At 44.4% G+C, this 20,607-nt stretch overlaps 1 protein-coding gene across 4 annotated transcripts; it reads right to left on the reverse strand.

The window, feature by feature from the left end:
- Window positions 1-662: 662 nt before the first annotated feature.
- LOC116367853 (alpha-2-macroglobulin-like) lies at window positions 663-17,868 on the reverse strand. Of its 4 annotated transcripts, none has more exons than XM_031819025.1 (37): window positions 17,658-17,868; window positions 16,631-16,718; window positions 16,295-16,475; window positions 14,581-14,737; window positions 14,030-14,082; window positions 13,683-13,703; window positions 13,259-13,424; window positions 13,086-13,170; window positions 12,217-12,367; window positions 11,991-12,111; window positions 11,459-11,568; window positions 11,174-11,347; window positions 10,161-10,394; window positions 9,710-9,776; window positions 9,491-9,636; window positions 9,206-9,355; window positions 8,736-8,888; window positions 8,504-8,591; window positions 8,163-8,328; window positions 7,689-7,914; window positions 7,494-7,620; window positions 7,273-7,394; window positions 7,140-7,191; window positions 6,979-7,062; window positions 6,723-6,899; window positions 6,168-6,243; window positions 5,840-5,996; window positions 5,664-5,738; window positions 2,878-3,040; window positions 2,432-2,622; window positions 2,008-2,223; window positions 1,741-1,865; window positions 1,423-1,513; window positions 1,248-1,316; window positions 1,033-1,135; window positions 893-946; window positions 663-758 (listed from the first exon to the last, which is right to left on the reverse strand). In XM_031819025.1, exons 2-36 carry the CDS (start codon window positions 16,714-16,716, stop codon window positions 906-908), a joined length of 4,404 nt encoding a protein of 1,467 aa, XP_031674885.1. In that variant the 5' UTR covers window positions 16,717-16,718; window positions 17,658-17,868; the 3' UTR covers window positions 663-758; window positions 893-905. The 4 variants fall into 4 exon arrangements, with proteins under 4 accessions (XP_031674885.1, XP_031674888.1, XP_031674887.1 ...); XM_031819028.1 differs by having other exon boundaries at window positions 664-758; window positions 8,163-8,325; window positions 9,491-9,633; XM_031819027.1 differs by having other exon boundaries at window positions 664-758; window positions 9,491-9,633.
- Between the last annotated feature and the right edge of the window lie 2,739 nt (window positions 17,869-20,607).

The following is a 20,607-nucleotide window of genomic DNA, read 5'->3' on the forward strand; positions in this document are numbered from 1 at the left end:
ACTCCAGGGTCAAGCTGGAGCCTGATTTGGGGTTACCACCCCCCTCCTCCTCCTCCTCAGCCCCACCGGTCAAAGAGGAACCTCTGTCTACGACCCTCTCCCCTCCTCTGCTGCCCAGAAAGAGGAAGTCCAAGCCACAACCTTCGACATGATACGACAGAAGGGGGTAGAATCCCTTTAGAGATGTAGGGACCTTGTTCTAATTCTCTCCTTGCCACTTCCCTTGACTGATTTGAAATGAGCGGTACTAGAAATAGGGTGGTAACTCCTACTAGCCCAGTGGTATTAACTTCTTTAGCGGGGACACCATTTTTGGACCAAATTTCTGTGGACCCCATTTATTTTGATGAGAAATTCTCACAACACCAAAGCTAATAAACCAATAAATGTTCAATCAAAATTCTCAAATGATCTCAAACAATAACCGCCACTAATGTTTTGTTCCCAAAGAACCAGGGCTTCATGTCACAGACTGAGGAACAAAAGAGATGAGAACCCAAAGTTGCATACACTTTTGTACAGTTGGCGACCCTGATTAACAGCACAGATGGAAACTACACCTCCAGAGAGCTGCTCTGTTTACTGGACCCAATCACATTCCTTAAAATGTACCCCAGGATGAACACCACTGCCTCAATACTCAAAGACAAAAGGCTCCAGAAAGGGGTTCTAATGAAACACTTTATTTCCAGATCCATAGTTTTACTTCAGCACTTGAAAGACGTCTCAAGGGTTGCAGGTGTGACATCTTCTTCCATCTGTCAAGGAGCAAAGACATTTAATGAATCCTTTAGCAAACTGACCAGCATTTAGATTAAAGGAAGACTGGCTCCCTAAAATCATGTATAGTACACAATTCATCACCAATAACTACAGATTTCAAGTAGCTCACCAGTTTGGAACCCCTACTTGCAAGGGAAGACGTATTCTGTCTCAGCCTGGTCACCTGTAACCACAAGACAGCTTCGTCTCAGTAAATGAAAACAAGTTGACCAAATGTTCCTCAGAAGAGGGGCTAGTAGAGTAACTTACTTGGCTGGTAGTAGTCATAGATCTTGACCACTGCTGGCTTTAGATTCTGTACTGGGAGCTCCTGTATGATGTCCAGGGTGATGCGGAAAGGAAGTGATGTCAGCTGTTGGGAGAAAAACAAACATACGGGTCATTAAATGATCAAAGCAGAAGTTACTGTACATCAAAATATATTATGTTTAAATGAAGCGCCATGTGAATGGTTTTCACCTCACCTCTGTCAAGTACATTAACACATGGTCATCTTTGATATCAACACGAGCCACTTGACTTGAACCCCTCAGCTGTGAAGACAAGTCATTGATATTGCATGAACAAAGAACCGTCATCCTTAAACAAAAGGACACAGATGAGGCAAGACCTCCATGGATAAAGGGCCCAACAACTCACCCTCCCCAAAGAGTCTGGATCTGGAGAAAACCCAGAGAGCATTTTCAAATCCACTATAATCATATTGGTGGTGAGCTCCTTTCCATGATATCTGAGAAAGATGATTGACAACTGATTTTCATAATCAAATGCTTGGATTATTTTAGCCATAAAGACCAGATAAGCATTCTGACTGATCCAAGCCGAGGTACCAACCAGAAGGTCAATAACCTATGCACAGGTATAGCACTAATTCATTTTGGTCAAACCCATTCTGCAGATCACGCTCCAAGATGACACATTTCAAATAATTCATACAAATATGTCCTTCATTCTTACAGAGACTGGAGCTTCAGCGTGACTCTGGGTCTCAAAGACGTCCTGTTGCAGTCCACCTCTGGAGTCACCTGGATACTGAGCGTTGTGCTTCTGGTAGGAGTAGGGACGTTGTAGCGGAGCACCACCTGGGATAGAGAAGAGGAAGTCAGGGAAACCATCCTGTCCGAATACAAACATTTTATGAGCCAGAAGAAACAGCTTCCCTGTAATGTGTATTAAAGTGCATCTTGCGCCACAGGACTGGAGGAGAGATGCATATTCACTGACCTGCACTGAGGCACAAGCACTGCCCTGCACTTCAACGCTGTACTTCCCTTCTGTGTCCTGCAGCGCCCTCTCCTGGTACAGAAGCTTGTTGTTTTGGTTCACATGGAAGAGGCACCGGTCCCCACTGGGAGACCTTACCGTCACTGTGCTGGCTCCTCCTCTACTGAACACCCTGGTGGAGTAGAGAGCCAGGGCCTGGAGGGCCACCACCGTGTCCTAGACATGCACACCACAGGACAATCAGTTCAAAATGAAAAGAGACCATTTTGAAGGGTTGATTATTTTCCTCACATTGAACAGTTGCTCTATCAGTGGAAGGGAGCCTCACCAGGTTGGACATGAAGAACACATGCCCTGTGGTCTGATACAAGTCAATGTTTGTACTAGTGCCCCATTTCAGACCACTGGTGTTTAGGAAGTATACCTGGGTGGAAGAGAAGCCTCCGTAGGCGTTCTGCTGCCTCACCAGCCACCTGACGATGCGGGAGGCGTAGCCCAGGTCAGAGGTAGACCGAGAAGAGGCACTGAGGGACGCCAGCAGAACGTACGAGCTGATCTCCACCTCCAGGGAGGGTGAGGTCTCCGAGGAGGACTGGGACCAGTGCAGGAGACCCCCTGAGGGTTGAGGAGCACACACACACAAGAATAAGGACTAGCTTATTCATCCTAATACAGACTACACAATACAAAGTTCTGACCTCCCCAATTCATTTCCAAAACTATTTTAGGGTATTTTTTTCTTAACAATAATTTAAAGTTACTATTGTATTGGGCCCATCTGGAGTGCCAGATGGTTTGCACTTTTAGGAGTACTCCATTATCCAGGCATGCTCAATCAAGGCAAGACAGCGCTACCAGGATATAGCTCACCCTCTTGAAATGAGATGGTGTCGAGGTGCTGCAGAAGCCGGGCCCGTGTCTCCACGTCACCTGCCAGGGTGAAGGTGTAGGCCAGCAGAGCAGTAGCGTAGGTGTTGGACAAATCACTGGTGGAGTTCTTCAGGCAAGACAAGCTGTGGTCCACAACAGGATCCTAGAGCACAGAATGACAGCAGCACATTAAAAGCCAGCCTGGTCCCAGATCAGTTTGGACTGGGTTCCATTCAACTTGCTGTTCTGGGGCCTCAGGCAGTTCAAATTGTTGATTAGGGAACACTTTCTGCTGAGGAACGGGATTGTTTGTAAAGGGCATAATTTGTGTATATGCAGAGGTCCCCTGCTAAAAATAAACACCAACAGATCTGGGACCAGACTACAGCACATTTCCTTTCTCACTTTACAGTAGCAACATACCTTAAGGGAACATTTTGACAGTCGCCATATGGTTAGTGAGAAAGTCCATATTGCAAATATACGGTCCCTTACTAGACGTCCGAAAACGTTTGTAAAATTCACGGACGGAGTCGGGCCGTGCGGCAGGGCCGGATCTACCGGGAAGTCAAACGAACTCAGACATTCGGTTTCCGTTTGATAAAATAATCAAATTTGTCATTATTCCGCTGTCCCGGTAAATCCCACAAGAGGGCATAAGCAATCATATTGCAAATGTACAAAACATCACGAATCACAACGTGGCCTTCTCCTAAACGGAAATTATTTCAAAGCCGAAACTTGGTGAGCGTAGGTTTGGCATAATGGGCAGTTGGCCCCGAACAAGATGGCGTCTAGGCCTCAACGGTTCTTGAGTTATGGCCATTTTTCTGGGAAAAAAGGTCCAAAATTAAAATGAGCAAGTCAAGTCAAGGAGCCTCTGGTGTAAATAAAAAAAAGAACCAGCCATTTATCTATCGTAATTTAAGAGAAATCGTACAATGTCAAATTGGTGATGTTTTTTTTTTTTAAACAGTTACAGATCCAGTTGCAGGGTGTTCATACGAATCTTTTTAAAGTGTGCTGCGGAGCTCTGCGAGATTTGTGATTTTCTGAAATAACACTCACTAAACCCTCCGTAAATAACTCAGTTAAAACTCAGGATTCTGTAAAGGCATACCCCAATCAGGATATGAGTTTATTTATAGCTTCCTGTGCCAACCGGAAGTGCCTTAAATGGTGTCATATTGGCTGTTTCCAAGGGTTAGAAAGGTCAGATCTTTTCAAAACTTCATATGTGTGATTAGGCAACCCCCATGAACTGTAAATCAGTCATTTTTCCCATAACATTTCAAAGAAAAACTAAATCACACACAGCTTGGCAGGAGGGACCCATTGGGGTGCAAAGAGACAGACAGTGCCTGTATTAGTTAACCTTGTTGGAACTTTTAAAGAACCGTCAGACCTAGAGTTCCGAAACCTGTTCTAGACCGCAGGTCGATAGAGCCACGTAACTCACCACGCACTAGAAGGTTCTCGGACCGAGAAACAGCCTCGTACATTTGCAATGACTTCAATTCATTTTGACCATCACGAAAATGACAACATTTAGAAATGTCCCAGAGTCGCAAGACTAGGTGCATTGCGACCGCCTCGGCCCATATAGACGGACCCCAACGTTTTTGTCCGATAGCTCATTCAAGGACCCCGTAGCAAGGCATGGAAAACAGTGGATTTTCAGCACCAATTAGGGTCTTGCTCGGGCACCAAATGACCTATCGAGCCTGAAACTTGGGATTCTGAGTTGCCTCAGCTAGGACCCGCAGCTGGAACGTAACTACGTTTTTATTATGGTTTGAAGAGAAGGCGTTGTGAATTTTGGGCCAGCTCTGTAGTATGAGATAGTTGGCTACTAAACGATTTGGAAAAAGTGGGTTTGGTGTCAGAATGATATCTAATTGACTGATGGACAGTGACTTGCTGGTGACTACTGTCCATTTGCAATATGTTTAAACAGTGAGGTACCAGAATCACTGCCCAGCCATCAATTTTGCATTCCTGCAGGATTTTTTTAGCATGACAAATTCGTGATGGTAAATGCCCATTGAACCATATTGCAAATGCACAGTGAATTTGCAAAAGTGAGAAAACATAAACCAATAATGAAATCAACACAACGAGCGATCAATGCCCGGCCATCCTGTGTTCATCAGGCCAGTCAATTTGGCATTTCTGCAGGATTTTTGAGCATGTCAAATTAAGACATTTGGCCCCAAAAAAAAGTTACTTTTGACTTCCTATGAAATCACATTGCAAATGGACAAAACATATGCACAAGTAAAAAATAAATAACAAATGACTAAAGTATGTTGATGAAGTCCTTATACATGTGTAATTGACACAAATCAAAAGAATTTCGAAAAACGATCCAGAAAGCACTTTTTTTGCATTTTTTTTTCTCACTTTTTCAAAATGTTGCTTTTTGATGTTGACTTGTTGCATTTGCAATATGAAAAACCACAGTGGATTTTCAAAGTGTTACACCTGGCATTTGCCATATGGCATTTGCAATCAACGACGCCGAATTGAGCGGTATTGGACACCGTGTATATGGTTTGTCCAGTGCCAATAACTTCCCATTCATTTTTGTCCATTTCAGGGGGGTGTTCCCTTCCATATCTAAGCCCATTCTTTGTCATTTCATAGGCTACTAGCAGAGAAATTACTTCACTACGTCGTAGAAGCTGTAAATGACAGTTGATGTAAGACAGATTTCATACAGGAGGCTGAATGAGTTGCCTGTAATGACGGTGTGAGAAATGGTTCCACGGAGTGAAGCTACTTACCGTCACGGACATGTTGAGCTCCAGCATTGAAGCAGTGATGTAAGCCGTCAGTGTGACTTCATCCGTCACTCCACCCTAGAAAACAATGTCAAGACACCAACTGTATCTAGCCTGTTGAAATCAAACTACGGCCGGTCTGACGAAACAGACAACCAGTTTATTAGCAATATAAATACCTTCATTCGGTTGTTCAAGAGCTTCCCTAAAGTTCTGAAACAGCCATGTTGGCCTTGTTGACGGTCCAACCAAGTCTTGGATTGCTCCATCGTTGCCGGGTCAACATAGATGAAAGACTGGGCTTTGCCGAAGGATCTCAAGACAAAAGCAGTCAGCCTGAAGAAAGAAGTGGATTCATTTAAAAGCCCTGACATAATATCGTCAAGCTCCAAGTCATGACATCACACGTCAGCTGTCCTATCCATCGTCTCCATGCCAGAGATGCCATTTGATTGGTCAATACGTCATTGAAACTACCAGTAGGTGAAAAACAAGCCAAGTACTCACCAGGTGTTCCCCAAGCCTTGTCCAAACGTGCTGTACGCACCATCGGCATTCTTGTAGTTCAGCTGCCTTTGGTAACCTGCCGGTGGGTTTTTATCATCAACGGTGACCAAGCGCTTGTTCTATTCCCAGAGTTGTGCCCCAAACGGCTCCCTATATATCCACATCAGGGCTCTCCAACCCTGTTCATGGAGAGCTACTCTCCAACCAAGTTGTAATTAACCCCATTCAACCAGCTAATTATTAGAAGGGGAGCGAGATTAGGGTTGGAGTGAAAACCTACATACAGGACAGTAACAAGGTCGGAGAGTCCTGCCCTATGTAAGGAATAGGGTGCTATGAGACAGTGTCAATATTCTACCATCAAATGACTTCAGTAGAAAACCATGTGTTGGGTCAGTGATATCATCTGTTATGCAGCTCCGCCGTTACCATGACAGCAGGGTACACCGTGGAGAAACACTTTAAAATAGAAAACAAAATTCTCTAATTGGACAAATCCAGCCCGGTTTGTGGATTTGGCATCTAATCAAGACAGATTTTAAGGGACTCTCCTACCACTAGTGAGGAACTTGGTGGCCTTTTCTAGGATGGCTGGCGTGAGCTGCTCTGTGTTCCTCAGGTACTCCAGGATGTAGATATTGGGGGAGAGCAGGGCCATATTCTGCTCCCCACACCCATACGGCATCTGCAACAGTCCATCCAGGTTGTTGAGGGCCCGACCCAGGATGTCCCCTACAGAGAAAAAAGGGACTTCTGTTACAGCAAACAGCAGCATCGTCACTTCCCACCACTACACAATGGTTTATTTTACCCAGAACTGAGAGGGAAATCCTAGCAGAGCCATCCACCACATTCTGGGGAAGTTGCAGTTCCACCTCCTCCGTCAGAGCTTCTCCTGTGGACACAAAGAGGAGCTGAATGAAGATGATCACGTCAACCACCGTGAACATTCAACGTTGATTCATTACTGACCAGTAGGACACAGCAACCAGTTGTAGGTGTGGCTCTTCTCTGTTCCCTCAGCCTGGAGGAGGAGAGGGATTCATTTCAGAGGCAGTATCTGTGCTACCTAACGTTAGTTCTCCCACAGCAGTACACTACATACCTTCACCAGCAGGCTCCGTGTGACTGTGTCAACGCGTCCTCTCTCCGGTACGTTCACAACCCCATTGTCACACGCAGTCTGGGACCGGACAGCCTCCGCACTAACAGACACGTTCAAAACCCCTACACACAGTACAGCGCAGGTTACACAACATCCAATACGGTGACAGTACACAACTCAGGTTGACATGCATTCTGCCGTTTGAACAGATGAAGACTAACCCAGGACAGAGGGGGCCATTGTCCAACTGAAGGTCTTTCGTCCATTGGCACACAAGCACGAGGAGTCCTGGACATCACGCAAGGGTGTGAGAGTGTAGTCCGAGGAAAGAGCTGGAGTCACAGAAACCTGCCAAAGAGGAACACGGCGTAAGATAACAATACAACTCAAGAAACCATCCTGGTGCAGTGTCGTACCATGATGCACTTGGAGAGGTAGTTAAACACAGTGGCCTTCAGCTCAAAGTGCTCTCCCCGGATGACTGAGTAGGGCAGGGTGAGCTCCAGGAAGAAGGGCTGGAAGACCGTGAGCTCCACCAGAGGAGCCAGACCGAAGCCACTGGGGGCCAGGCAGAAGACCTCAGTCTCCCAGGTGGTGATGGTGTCTGGGACTGTCAGGGGGACATCTAAAGATCCAGACTCCCTGGAATACAGAGGTCAGAGTTCAAACAGAAATCCACCACGTGTGTCTCATTTCAACACAGTTTGTTGTTACAAATGCATTTAAGCTTTATCTAACCAGGGACACCCATTGAGGTCAAAGGGTCTTTCCTAAGAGAAAGCTGGCCTACAGAGGTTCAGGTTCCTAATCTACACCACTACTGTTTGGATACGAGGCAAGAGCTAAGAGGGCTTTCACCAGAGGTCGGCCTCACTCTGCAGAGCACTTACCCAACTTCCACAAGGTCCCAAATCCATGTCTCAGGGAAGAATGTACGGACCGTCTGTATGGGTGGCGGAGGTGGAGCGGCAAGTCCACCAGCCACAGCCATTTCAAGTCTAGGACCCGCTGATCCAGGCCTAGCCGATCCAGGCCTAGCCATTAGGCTGTAAGCTACTACCAACACAAAACATGGCCATTAGTGTCAAGTTAAAAATAGACTGAATGCTGCTGGGCTCAGTGAGTGCATGCAGTGTTTAGACCAGGCTTTGTTATTCTAGCAAAAGGTCATCCATAACCCAAGATTCATTAGACTTGGCAATGAGAATAAGGGTTGGTAAGGACATCTCACCATAGGAGCGATAGTACTGGTTCCCCTGGTAACTGAGGCAGGAAGGTACTCTTATATCCAGGTTAGTCGCTAGCTTCAATCCCAGTGTCTAGAAATAGCAGAACCAATTTAGTAATAAAAGTCAGTTTGTCATTCTATTAAGTTTAACACATTGTAACAGTACGGTGACTGATTCTTCCCAGAAAGAAGAAAAAGAGGCTTCAAGTTGAGAAAACAGGGCAGAAATATTTACCTGAAAAACTGCATAAGGATCATTTGTCTGCTCAGACGGTCCATATGGGTGTGGTATTATGGATCTCCTTGGTCGAACGCGTAAACATGCTACTGGATCTTCAAGCTCGTAGGGAATATAGGTCATTTCCTTGACCGGTAACAAATCAAATATCTGGAAAGGGACAACAGGGAGGTGTGAAATTACCTTGTTCATTGGGGACCAAACAGAACAGACTGAAACGACTACTTGGGGAAACACTCCATTTTGTTGTCCATTGCTAAACGTTCAACAAGGAGGTGCTTTCCAGTTACTGAGAGGCAATAGAAAGTGGGCCTCAAGCCAGAGAATGAGTCCCATCACATTTGATAAAAGCTCCCTACAGTGAACAGATCCACTCCATGTCTGCTGTAGTCACTGGTTGTATTCCCAGCACCACCAAAACAGTAGGTATGGTGGTACCACTTGTTCACTTCAGTGAGCCGTGTTACCTTGTCAGCATCCAGCCTCTTCCCTGGCTCCATGATGCCAACACTCTGGTCAACAGCACTGAGGCCACAGAGGGAACCGGGCCGGGCCGAGAGATGCAGGGTGTTCTCCTCCCCTGGGACAGCGTTGGAGGGAGAGAACTCCACCAACACCTGGCAGACACAGATCCCATTACTCCAGGTATGATACAGTCTGCATGGAAATACTGGACACCTTTCATAAAAGGACAACAATGTTTGTGATGTACAGTCACTGGGGATATGCCAGACTCCTCCACACACACACACCTTGTTCCTGAAGCATTTCTCAGTGGGGAAGTTCATGCTGTGGGCGATGACAGTCTCACTGGGTAGCATACTGTACACCAGGAGCTGAACCACCGGCGCCATCTCTGGGACCACTGCCAACGTCAAGGTGACGTCACCCTCAGCTACTGCAACGCAAGAGCAGGTCACTCATTAAGCACCTTCCAGAACGTTCAGAATCACTTCATGAAATTCACTCACCAGGACTGTCCTGCTGCACAGTAACATTGATGTGTCCATGCTGAACTATGACCCCTCTGGACAAGGCCTGGAGGGAAAGGAAACAGTTCTCAGCAAGAGTGGAAACGTTGCAACCTGGACTCACGGGGTTGACGTAACACGGTTAACAAATCCAGGACTCCAATTAGTATGATACGTTAGCACCTATTCATTTGTGGATGCCCATCATCCATTTTATATAGGTTATGAATTTGATAAATGTATTATTTATAGATTACGAATTCCAATTTGTAACATGAGCTAGGTTGGGTTACAGTGGTTGATTAGGAGTATTGGTGTAGTTTAGGAACATCCTTCCTTTGAAAGTGTGGCTCGGGCCTGAAATGATCCTGGTCAAAAGGAGTGCAAATAGGAAATATGGTGCTGTTTGAGAGGCACCATGGGTTTGCAGGTTGTTCCTGGTTCTACTCACCAGGTAGAGGACAGCCACAGAGCCCTTTGGGACAGTCTCCCCTACGATGGCATAGCGGATGGTGATCGACACCGCCTGCCCACACGCCAGTGGTTTCTCCACCTTCTGAATAGCCAGGGAGCTGGACGGTTTAATGTCAGGGGCAGCGGGCTGGATCAGCGAGAGTAGGTGTTGCCCTCTGTTGAAATAGGGGACCCTGTATCCTGGGTACTCCACTTGTGGGGTGTCGCTCACCTGGAAAGGAACAAAAGGAATAGTAACTAAAGGCCCAATCCTAAATCAACCCCTTGAGCCCGTCCTATATACAGTGGGGATCTGAGAGGATGACAGGAAGCAATATGGTAACAGATCCACCTTACTTCCACCTAGCCTGTTAAGGTCATGACCTCTGGGCATCGTTTCCCCAACAGTCCTGGGGACCCCAAGCGGTGCACGTTTTGGTTCCCCCGTCACAGGAATGTCATAATTCCTATCTCTGTTTAAGAATTTCTAAGATTCTTATTTGTATAAAATAGACAGGGACCAGTCTCCTCAAAATTAGATGATAGTATTTATTCTCGGAGCTCGCTGCCATGAAACCACAAACAGTTTATATACTAAATATGACGCCATAGGTTATAAAATGTCTTTCCTCCTATGACCAGGACAGAACAGGTTCAAAAGTTTATTCCAACCCACTAGCTCACTCACTCCAGACACACACTTATCCAGATTAACTTCTGGAATCTTCACCTTCATCCATCACTATTTAGAAGACTTTTCCATTATCTGGAACTCTCTATCTTATCTAAACATCCCAGAGCTAAGTTGAGTCGGTTCAACCATAGGTTAACGACCCTTTTTGCTTGCTTAAAAAGCCACAATCCTTCCTTATGAATTGACATTATTAATCAGATATAATAAAGAGTATAAGTTTAATTAGTTATAGTTCTATTTAAAATGTAGATATTGTTTAGTCCCAGACACTGGCATCGAGTATAAAGTCTCTCAAACCTAGAAGGAATCATACTTACTACGAGGTTAATATTCTCTTTGGGCAGACTGGTTGTGTTGACGGAGAACCTGGCAATACCACGACTGTCCGTGGTTAGGTTCTGTAGTCGTAGATATGAGGACCAGCCTTTCTCCTCGAACAGGTAGACTAACATGTCAGAGATGGGTGTGTTGTTATATCGAACAGCATTTATCTGAAGAAAAAGGGGGGTGTTGTATGAATGAAGTGACACCACATACTGGTAGTTCAGGAAGCAGGACAAACCAAGCATACACAATGCAACAGGAACACCATTTGGACTTACCTTGCCTTCGATAATTGATCCATGCTCATAGATTTGGGGCGTGTCAACAAATGTGAATTCTCCAATCACATAGGAGAGCTCTACATTTTTTTCCTCAGACAGTGTAATACCTGTCAAATGAAAACAAATATGGTTTTATTTCACAATACAGAAACTGAATTGCAGTGCAGCTTCCACAGAATATTAAAACAGCATTACATAAAACCCTGCTGCAGCACCAACGGTCAAAAAGCTCTTTCTTACAAAACCTTGAGCCAACGCAGAGTAACCCAAACTCAGTTCTGGGGACCCCCCCTGGGTGCACCTTGTAGTTTCTTGCCCTGGCACTCCAGCTGATTCAAATCAAAACTACATTATGAGATGGTTATTTCAGTCAGCTGTGTAGCGCTCGGGCAAAAACCAAAACATGAACCCAGGGGGAACCCCAGGACAGTTAGGCAATAGTTACGTCGCCATCAGCTGAAGTGAAATGAAGGGTTTGTCTTGAGTCAACAACATGATGCATCTCATAATGATTGTGATGAGGACTTGCCTGTCCCCTCCTCCTGTACTTCTGCATGGACACTAAACACGTCTCCCAGCAATTTCTCTCCTGCATTCTTTGTGAAAAGTGCCATGTTGAAGACACAAGAAGCACAGCCAGTATGGTCCATCTAGGAAAAGCAAGCAGAACCACACATAAAAACAGATTTAAATCCCATTCAAAATGTAATAGGTTGGTAAAAACAGCACTACTCGTTTTAGGAAAGCATACAGACCTCTATTGACTCTTTGTGGCATGGAGGTGTGTAATCAGGAACTCCTTGTGGATTTCGCTCATCAATTGTTATTGGTATCACTGCATTGTCCACCAAAGGTCGGCACAACTTGACCCCTGCTTTACCAGGTACAGGCTGCCCATACGTGTATCTGATTTCAATTCACAACAAGACAAGTGTCAATTTCCTACATCCAGTTACCATATTAAAAACATAAGACCTAAAGGCTTCAAGTCAGGCGTTTAACACGGTCAATGAATCTGGACCTGTATTCATAGAGCCTCAGAACGGGATCAGTTTTAACTATAGATCATAATGAACAAGGTCACATGTCAGGCTGGGACCTGATCCTAGAACTGCCATCCTAATTTGAGATGCTTTATGACCGAAGAACCAGCTGTTCATGTGATTGCCACTAACAAATCTCAGGGATCCTAGCAGCAGTAGCACTATAGGTCTTCAATTAGCATGGGTCATTAATGCAGACCACATGCATATTTAAATAAGTGTATTATGTCAAATGAAGCTACAGTACTAGCAGAGGCTGCTGCCTACAGACTTGACATCATTGGAATACTAGTCACTAATAATGCTTACATACCTTGCATTACTCATCTCATATGTTTATAGTGTATTCTATACCTCTGACATTGATCATCTATCGCTGCACCCGCAACATGAACCAATAAAATGTTATTTACTTGTATTTTCAAATCCTTCATTTGAAACGTGAAAGTAAATGTAATACTTCTAATAGTAGTTGAACCCAGGTCTGCCTTCACGTAATGAGATAATTAATGACATGTAGTGGAGTTAGACATCACCTTGTAACTACAGTACATTGCAAATCACCAATAGTGTTTACTCACTCTGCACACACTTTCACTTCATACTCTTCTTGAACAACGCTGATCTTGTCAGTGAGGTTCATTTTGATCTCAAACTTGGGCAAAACTACAGATAAAAAGAACAGCAGTCAACTCCAGAACGTTCCAGGATTGTGATGCAACATTACCGAGCATGAAAGAGAAACTCAACCTACCATACTGTTCTACCTTGAAGTTGTGGTAGATTTTCTCTTCACCAATCCACACTACAATGGTATAGGATCCTACAGGTGCTTCAGAGTTCAGGGGGTGAGAAAGCTGCAGAATGTTGCCACTGGATGTAGTGTTGACCCACTGTCCAATCCGGTTGTGATTAACATCCTGTTGGTTCATAGGAAGGGGCATGTTCAGCAGGACACAACGTTGTGGAAAGTTCACAACGGTATACAGGACAAGGAGTCAGTTCTATCTGCAACATTCATCTACCGAAGAGGGCCCAGATTACACACAACGCTGATTGGAAGTATTTAGCCATCTTCTACAGTAGGTGGATATGAGGACCTAGCTAGCAGGGGGAGTCATAATGCTGCAGTCTTTACACGGACAGTCAACATAAAGTTACACCAACAAGGATCTTACCTCAAGTTCCACAATGTTGTACTGTGAAGGGCAAAGACAAGAGATGGGCGTCATGTTTCATTAAGAACTCCAATGCCAAAACGGAGCATAGCTGTCTACAGCTACTAGACAGGTGATTGGCTTGGTCACTTAACGTAAACATCACATGTAACATTTGCAATTCAATCTCAGGAAAAGATGATCCCATACATTCCAATCTGACCTATACGAATGGAAGCCTCATGTCATGGCTGTACATAATACCAGACTGCTATGTCCATCACAGTATTGTGACACTTCTGCATCTTGGATTGAAATAGTAGAGACTGAACTAAAATACTATTGTCAATCGTATATTTTCAACTCACCAGCTGATTGACGGGGCTAAAATGGGTATCCAAGGTGACGACTCTAAAAAGCACTGTAAACAGCCAACGACAAGACGACAAACACAATGAGAATATTAGAAGCATAATTCCAAGGATTCCCAGAAATACTGGTTGAGGATTTCCAGCCTGATTCCAGTGTACATATCCTGAGTGAACCCAGGGGGATTTACTGCATCTGCACCACATTCCTGAACAACGAGGCTCTTCAGATGTCTACCGTTTCCCTCTACAATCCTCATAAGCCACGCATGACGTTAGAACATAGTGGACGGGACCAGACTGGGGAAGAGCATTGCCAGCAATGATGGTGTTCTTTTCTACACAATTATTGCCTGATGCATTTCAAACAATACTTCATTGTAATACTGTTATAGCCTCAAATAAACAAAGGGAGCACGGTGGGGTCGTGGATAACTGTTGATGTCAAAATGGGGTCAGGGGCCCAAAAAGGTCAAAGCCCCGGAGTAAACCATTACAGAACATGCCAACACCTAATTGGCCTGTTTCTTAGCAACCAGACTAAACATTACCCGTTTGTCCTGGGTTGTAGATTGGTTTGTCCGTTTGGATGAACGTCACGGGGCTGTAGGGTTTGATCATGACCCTTCTCTCCTCTGTTGATAGGAATGTTTCTCCTCGAACCTCCACCTTAAAGTTCTGCACTTTGTCGCTATTCACACGAGGGGCCTGTCAGGGACGGAAACAGGGCAACGCCGGTGAACAAACGGACCGATAACATAGGACATTCAAATGTGGTGCCGTGTGGCCCAGTTGGTAAGAGCGTGCCACTAGCCACTTCAAGGTAGAGCGTTTAACTCCTGCAGGGATCCCATTATGCATTCAGCCTACTGTAAGTTACAGACAGTGGGGCAAAGAAGTATTTCTAGTCAGCCACCAATTGTGCAAGTTCTCCCACTTAAAAAGGAGAGGCCTGTAATTTTCATCATAGGTACACTTCAACTATGACAGACAAAATGAGAATTTATTTTCTCCAGAAAAATCACATTGTAGGATTTGTAATTGTTTGAACTTGTTATCAGTATAAAAAAAGACACCTGTCCACAACCTCAAAAAGTCACACTCCAAACTCCACTATGGCCAAGACCAAAGAGCTGTCAAAGGACACCAGAAACAAAATTGTAGACCTGCACCAGGCTGGGAAGACTGAATCTGCAATAGGTAAGTAGCTTGGTTTGAAGAAATCAACTGTGGGAGCAATTATTAGGAAATGGAAGACATACAAGACCACTGATAATCTCCCTCGATCTGGGGCTCCATGCAAGATCTCACTAGAGAGCATTTGGATGATCCAGAAGAAGAGAATGTCATATGGTCAGATGAAACCAAAATATAACTTTTTGGTAAAAACTCAACTCGTCATGTTTGGAGGACAAAGAATGCTGAGTTGCATCCAAACCTACTGTGAAGCATGGGGGTGGAAACATCATGCGTTGGGGCTGTTTTTCTGCAAAGGGACCAGGACGACTGATCCGTGTAAAGGAAAGAATGAATGAGGCCATGCATCGTGAAAAACCTCCTTCCATCAGCAAGGGCATTGAGGATGAAACGTGGCTGGGTCTTTCAGCATGACAATGATCCCAAACACACCGCCCGGGCAACGAAGGAGTGGCTTCGTAAGAAGCATTTCAAGGTCCTGGAGTGGCCTAGCCAGTCTCCAGATCTCAACCCCATAGAAAATCTTGAGGGAGTTGGAAGTCCGTGTTGCCCAGCAACAGCCCCAAAACATCACTGCTCTAGAGGAGATCTGCATGGAGGAATGGGCCAAAATACCAGCAACAGTGTGTGAAAACCTTGTCAAATGTTTTCTGTAAGTCTTCACCTCTGTCATTGCCAACAAAGGGTATATAACAAAGTATTGAGATAAATAAACTTTTGTTATTGACCAAATACTTTCCACCATCATTTGCAAATAAATTCATTAAAAATCCTACAATGTGATTTTCTTTCCTTATTTTGTTTGTCATAGTTGAAGTGTACCTATGATGAAAATTACAGGCCTCTCCTTTTTAAGTGGCTGACTGTATATAACTTGTCTCAATAGTATATACTAGCATTCAATCAAAACCTGGTACAAATTGGAAGAAAAGTTCTGGTAGGCCACCACTGACATTTCCCATAAAATAAGCTGGCATTGCACAAAGAACCTAAGCGATGCATCAAAGCTGAGCAGTACAGTCCACTCTTAATGGAATGGTTCTGGAAGTCCACCAGTGCTGGGCTGACCTGAAACTGGAAACAGCGGTGAAACTCTTGGTCAGAACTCTGGTGGAGAAGTCTCTTGTTCTGCCCGTCGGCCATCAGAGATACGGTCATGACCAGGGTCTCGTTGGGCTGCAGAAGGCTGGCACAAAGCTTGGCCTCTGAGCCTGCCTGGATCACTGCAGGAACGGCTACCATGTAAACCCTACAGAGAACACACCCGGCAACAGGAAAATCAGTACATCTCTAAACCCAAAGCCAGTTGAAATATACAAGAGGGGATAAAGATCTGCAGAAAGGGTAGGTGAAAAATTGCTCTCAAAAGTCTGATCACTAAATTCTAACTGCAGATGGACTTACGGTCTTGGAGTCTCTTGACAGACACAAAGCCAGTGAATGCAGGCAAAGAGTATCCATCTCCAAACCTGAAGCCCAGGAAGAACCATGACTAAAGGAGAAAAATAAAATCACCAAGTCTGTTATGACCCAGTATTCCTACTGCACAGTATACAGGTTGTGTCTAGATGGGATCCAGATTGCCAATTGACTTCACCTATAAGGTTAGAGCTTCCACAGCAGGTTAGGAGATATAGGTTAAGGGTTGGCTAATAAAATACAATTGAATTTAAAATTCTTTCCTGGGCACTGCAAACCATGCACTCCATTTCAGAAGCATCTACCCACTGACATACCACCAGACAGGGAGAAGCTTCCCCAAACAGGTCTCAGACCATTTTGTACGCATATATATTACATTTGTATTCGTGGATGTACATCCATTTCATATGATGTTAAAAATAGACATCTTACAAATTCCAATGTGTTGTGGCCAACATGAACTAGGTAGCTAACATTATCTAGGCTAAACATTAGGAGTAAAGGTGGTTAGCATGTTGGCTAACCTTCACCCTTTTAGCTAACTAGTTCCAAAGTAGATGAAGTTGCTTATTACCCAAATAGTTATACGGCAGTTTTACTACACCCACCCCTCCACCCTTTTGGTTATTGTAGCTGTCAGTCTTCTGTAAAAATACCAAACTTTACATTTCATACAGATTTCAGCCTGTCAGATTTACAGTTACTATGTTACATATAGTCCATGAGACCAGGCTGCAGACACAGGTCGGTAAAAAAGGCTCAATTGCATGTAGGTTAGTGTTTTACTTCTAAACCGAGTTACAATATATCGGGCTAGAAACTGGGCGCCAAACACAGATTGCAAAAGTGTAACGTGCACTAGGAGACAGTATTATGTTGCTAAACCCTTTTGGATTGCATTTGGTATAGCCTGTAAAAGACCAGATGCAAGTAACATTTAAAAACTATTGTTTTGGGTATATGATTGCAACACAAGTTCCTAGAACACCTGTGCACTAGGCATACTCACCGCAGCGGGTTGTCAGTCGAAAGTAAACATCCCCCGTCGGTCATGTCCCTATAAATATCCTTAGTTCCGGACTTTTTCCCCTTCTAATTACTAAGCGCTCGCACCTGCTGGATATTCAGGGAGTTCGATTAGACTGAACGGCCATTTCAAATGCTCGATCATATTGTCAACAAGGCAGCATGTTGATTACCTCAACTAACCTGTGGACTCGGTACCGGTGCCCCCTGTATATAGCCTCGTTATTGTTATTCTTATTGTGTTACTGTTTATTTTAGTCTACTTGGTCAATATTTTCCTCTTCTTGAACTGCACTGTTGGTTAAGGGTAAGTAAGCATTTCACGGAAAAGTCTACACTTGTTGTATTCGGCGCATGTGACAAATACAATTTGATTTGATTTGACCTACATCGCTTTGTTTTGAGCTGGCTTTGAAAGGGGCACCTGGCTCATGCTCCAGAGGCATCCCGGACACTCCTTCCACCGGGGTAACGCAGGACAGATAATTGAATCCCCTCCTATCACAGCCATTAAACTCTGTAACTGTTTTAAAGTCACCATTGGCCTCATGGTAAAATCCCTGAGCAGTTTCCTTCCTCTCTGGCAACTGAGTTGGGAAGGACGCCTGTATCGACACACCATCCAAAGTGTAATTAATAACTTCATGTTGAAAGAGATATTCAATATCGGCTTTTTATTTTTACCCATCTACCAACTCATCTGCTCTACTTTGTGAGACATTGGAAAAGCTTCCTCGTTTTTGTGGTTGAATCTGTGTTTGAAATTCACTGCTCGACTGAGGGACCTTACAGATAATTCCATGTGTGTTGTACAGAGATGAGGTAGTCGTTACTGCACATGATGATGATGAGGTAGTCGTTACTGTCTTCTTTCCTACCCCCCCTCCAGACCAAGGTGAAGTACCTGAAGCAGACGTCAGTGATGCTCCAGAGGGAGTTTAGAGGGAACATCCTGTCACGAGAATTATGTTCTCTATGTTCATAAACCCAATTCAATGAAGTCCTCAGCCTGAAGCCCAGAATTTGTAAGAAACTGGTTGAAATGAATCAGACGGAGGCCCAGCTACGATAGTCAGAAAGTTTATTGACGAGAGCGCCGGTCTGTTGTACAAAACAATACATTTTATACTGGCTTCTCACTCACACACATTCACACTAACATTAGCACACAATGTTCTCCTACCCAGCCGACAAAGTTTAGGGGAATCCGTGACTTACTCCCCATCCTCCCTCAAGATAGGGAGACCCTGGGAAGTACCCTCAGTGGCCCCGGCCAAGGTCGGCACCGAATCTTGCTCAGTCTGTTGTCGTGGAAATGTTCCTCTATTTACCAAATCATGAGCGCAAACCACACACACAAGTCAGAGTTTGATAACTAAGTCCATCTTTAATTATATGAGCTCTATCACAACCCTGTGACTCTCAGATCAATTCAGTGTCTTATCAATGAATTCTCTGAGAGCCCCCTTACACATTGCAACTGAGATCCTTTAATAGCAAAGAACACACATAGTCAGACAGCATAGACATAATAAATCGTTCAGCTTTGTGTCCTTACTCAAACCCTAGAACCATAAACCAATCCTCCATATCAACAGGCATATATCAAATTGTCATTTAGATACAACCAATTCTAAATACAACCAATCTTGGACAAGCTTACGGGGAGCATAGAATGATTCCAGACACTCCCCAATGGGAAAAGTAGGGAGTGACTGGCACACAGACACAGTGGAGCAAAAGATATGTTTACACATGATGACACCTTGACCTCTCCCCTCTCTGCGGCCCATGCAACTTAGTCTTGACGTAGAACAGATACTGCAACCCTGCCACAGTATTATACTAAAATAACATTCTTGATGAGAAGTAACTTACAAACATATGATGAATATAAAACATCTTACCTATGTTACCAACCAATTCTGATTATCCCAACACTGTTTGTAAGATACTATAATAGACATAACCTACACACACGGATGTATACAGTATATCACAAAAGTGAGTACACCCCTCACATTTTTGTAAATATTTGAGTATATCTTTTCATGTGACAACACTGAAGAAATGACACTTTGCTACAATGTAAAGGAGTGAGTGTACAGCTTGTATAACAGTGTACATTTGCTGTCCCCTCAAAATAACTCAACACACAGCCATTAATGTCTAAACAGTGACAACAAAAGTGAGTGGGCCCAAAGTGTCAATATTTTGTGTGGCCACCATCACCATCAGTACTCACTTAGTGGTACCACACACACACCATTAGAATAATCTCATGATTCTAATCAATTTCATACAATCATATGGTTTCAGGGTGGAATATTCTAATCATTGACATGATCAAATAAATCCCATTATCACATCCCTAACACAGTGGAGGACCTGGTACGACTACCTGGAGTAGGGCCCAAGATGGCTCCCCTGGCACCAGGTCTCTGGCATAGGTAGGTATGGCTCATTTAGGACTACAAATCACATATTCTAGTCTGCATGTTGTGATGTGGTCTGATCAGGTGCAGAGGGGTAGTTCTATTGGATTATATAGTGGGCGTCTTGTCACGGGATACTTTCATTCTACTTTTTGTTTTTATTGTGTGTGTGGCTGTGTGTACACACACACACACACACACACCGTATCTCCAACCGGAGAGACACGCAAGGCCCTGGAAGACTGGTTACCAAGGTGACACCACCACTTCCTCTGACCCATCAGGTCACTCGTTAACCAGTGTAATGACGTTGCCCTCTTTGGGTACAGAGAGCACCATCCCCCTCTCTGCTCCTTCAACCAGGCTACTGTGGTCAGCGAGGTCGTAAATTCCTAGAGAAGACCCTGCCTCATGGCCACACAGTATAGAGACAGAGGGAAGTTTCATAGAGAACAAAGGAATTTCTTCCACCTCACAGAACTTGAGGTCCGAACAACA

This window comes from Oncorhynchus kisutch, unplaced genomic scaffold (assembly GCF_002021735.2).
Source record: "Oncorhynchus kisutch isolate 150728-3 unplaced genomic scaffold, Okis_V2 scaffold1792, whole genome shotgun sequence".
Taxonomy (NCBI): Eukaryota; Metazoa; Chordata; class Actinopteri; order Salmoniformes; family Salmonidae; genus Oncorhynchus; species Oncorhynchus kisutch.